Source organism: Camelina sativa, chromosome 5 (genome assembly GCF_000633955.1).
Source record: "Camelina sativa cultivar DH55 chromosome 5, Cs, whole genome shotgun sequence".
NCBI classification, from domain to species: domain Eukaryota; kingdom Viridiplantae; phylum Streptophyta; class Magnoliopsida; order Brassicales; family Brassicaceae; genus Camelina; species Camelina sativa.
The window spans coordinates 70,848-72,813 of NC_025689.1; the positions used below are offsets into that span (position 1 = coordinate 70,848).

The window sequence follows — 1,966 nt, forward strand, 5'->3', positions numbered from 1 at the left end:
TTGTGTGTATCAGATGATTCCAAAAATTTCTCTATATCTCACTTCTGAATAAAACCACCCCAACCAAAAAAAAAAATGAATAAGGAGAAGAATACTCTAGATAATTACATATATCTCTCTCTCTCTCTCATTCTCTTAAAGTATGTACTCTCACTATTTTTAGACAATATATAAACTTAAATGCGATCACCCTTTTCTGGCTAGCAGCTGATATCATGTTGAACCTCATTAGTTTCCTCCGGCGTCGACTCCGGAAAGCCAGAATCTCCGTCAACCACCACCGCTCTCGTGATGGCTCCACCCTTGGTTCCCCTGAACGCCATCATCATCATCATCATCATCATCATGTATTTTCATCCGCAGCCGCCATCCACCCAAACCCGGAGAAAGCCATCACAGTGGCCACCTTCAACGCTGCTATGTTCTCCATGGCTCCCGCCGTTCCCAACAACACGGGTTTGCTGCCACTCCGCTCCAAGTCATCCGTTGACCGCCCCAAGAGCATACTCAAGCCCATGAGCCCCGCCTCCTCCCCTTCTCATCATGACTCCAGAAAACAACAACAACTGAGGTTTGCCAAATCCAGGCTAAGGAGGGTTTCTATCAATCTCCCCGACAACGAGATCAGCCGCCAGCTCAGCTTCCGGGAGGATCCTCAGCACTCTCCCCTCAGGGCTTCTTCTCTCTCTTTCTCCGGAGAGATCGGTCTCAGGAGCACCAGAACGGCTCTGGAAGTGCTCAGGGAGCTAGACGCAGACGTGCTGGCTCTGCAAGACGTCAAGGCCGACGAGGCTGATCAAATGCGACCACTCTCGGATCTCGCCGCCGCGCTGGGGATGAATTACGTCTTCGCCGAGAGCTGGGCGCCCGAGTACGGCAACGCCATTCTCTCCAAGTGGCCCATCAAAAACTCCAATGTTCTGAGAATCTTCGACGACACTGATTTCAGGTTTATATACATATATTAATAACTAACTCCTCTCCTCTCTTCTTTATCAACTAATTAAAGCAAAGAAAACAAAACTAGCTAGCTCCTCTGTTTCTCTTTTGTAACTTTTTATAAAAAAAATTTGAGTCAAAGATTATATAACTTGTTACTACGTACGTACGTAGTATTAGTTACCTTCTATTAAGATTTAAGAAGCTAGTACTGTAGTAATTAAATTAAGGATAGATAGAAATATTGTGGGTTCAATCCAAATCTTTCTTTTATCTAAAAATTATATTATAAATGGATTATGATGTGCGGCGACTTTTGTACCAATAAGAACCTAGTAGTCATGGTCGTCTCGTGAGAGTATCAAATACATTACAAACACATATGCACAAACACGTATAAACAATGCACACTCAGTTTTTTTTTCCTGTGAATTGACTCTCATAACAGCTGTATATTCTTAGGGACAGCTTCGAATGTCAATACATATACTTTTGTCTGAATTTTTATTATTGTTATTTTTAGTATAAAGATATCTCATGGCCGGGGCTCCTGTGACATATTTTCTTGGCAAATTTCTTTTTCTACCAAATTCACAATAAATAAATGTTTTTTCAAAAATTATATAATTTTAATCAAAATGGTGGCAGACAGAGAAAAAGGTGGTGGTATTATTTGCGTGTTAGTTAGTATAAATTTTGTTTTTCTTGTAAGAAAGATACCTAGCTTAGCTAGTGCGTACGCGTTCGATTTTGTTGCCCCTTAATAGATAATTATATTGTTAATTAGGGTTCATTTGATTGATATTTTGATAATAGGAACGTGTTGAAGGCGAGCATAGATGTTCCGGGGAGCGGGGAAGTGGAATTTCACTGTACTCATTTTGATCACTTGGACGAGAAGTGGAGAATGAAGCAAGTTGATGCTATTATCCGATCTACCAACGTACCTCACATACTCGCTGGTGCTCTCAATTCTCTCGACGAATCCGATTACTCCCCTGAGAGATGGACCGACATCGTCAAGGTA

General features: G+C 41.7%; 2 protein-coding genes across 2 annotated transcripts in view; both read left to right on the plus strand.

Annotated features, from left to right (window-relative positions):
* The window catches only part of LOC104788711, a 3,359-nt gene extending 3,307 nt beyond the window's left edge, over positions 1 to 52 (plus strand). Inside the window, exon 3 of the mRNA XM_010514496.2 lies at positions 14 to 52. Within this exon, the coding sequence (XP_010512798.1) occupies positions 14 to 52 (39 nt within the window). The remainder of the gene's footprint in view (positions 1 to 13) is intronic.
* Positions 64 to 1,966, plus strand: part of LOC104784492 — a 3,454-nt gene continuing 1,551 nt past the window's right edge. The window contains exons 1-2 of the mRNA XM_019245150.1: positions 64 to 949; positions 1,756 to 1,963. Of these exons, the coding sequence (XP_019100695.1) occupies positions 216 to 949; positions 1,756 to 1,963 (942 nt within the window). The 5' untranslated portion in view covers positions 64 to 215. The remainder of the gene's footprint in view (positions 950 to 1,755; positions 1,964 to 1,966) is intronic.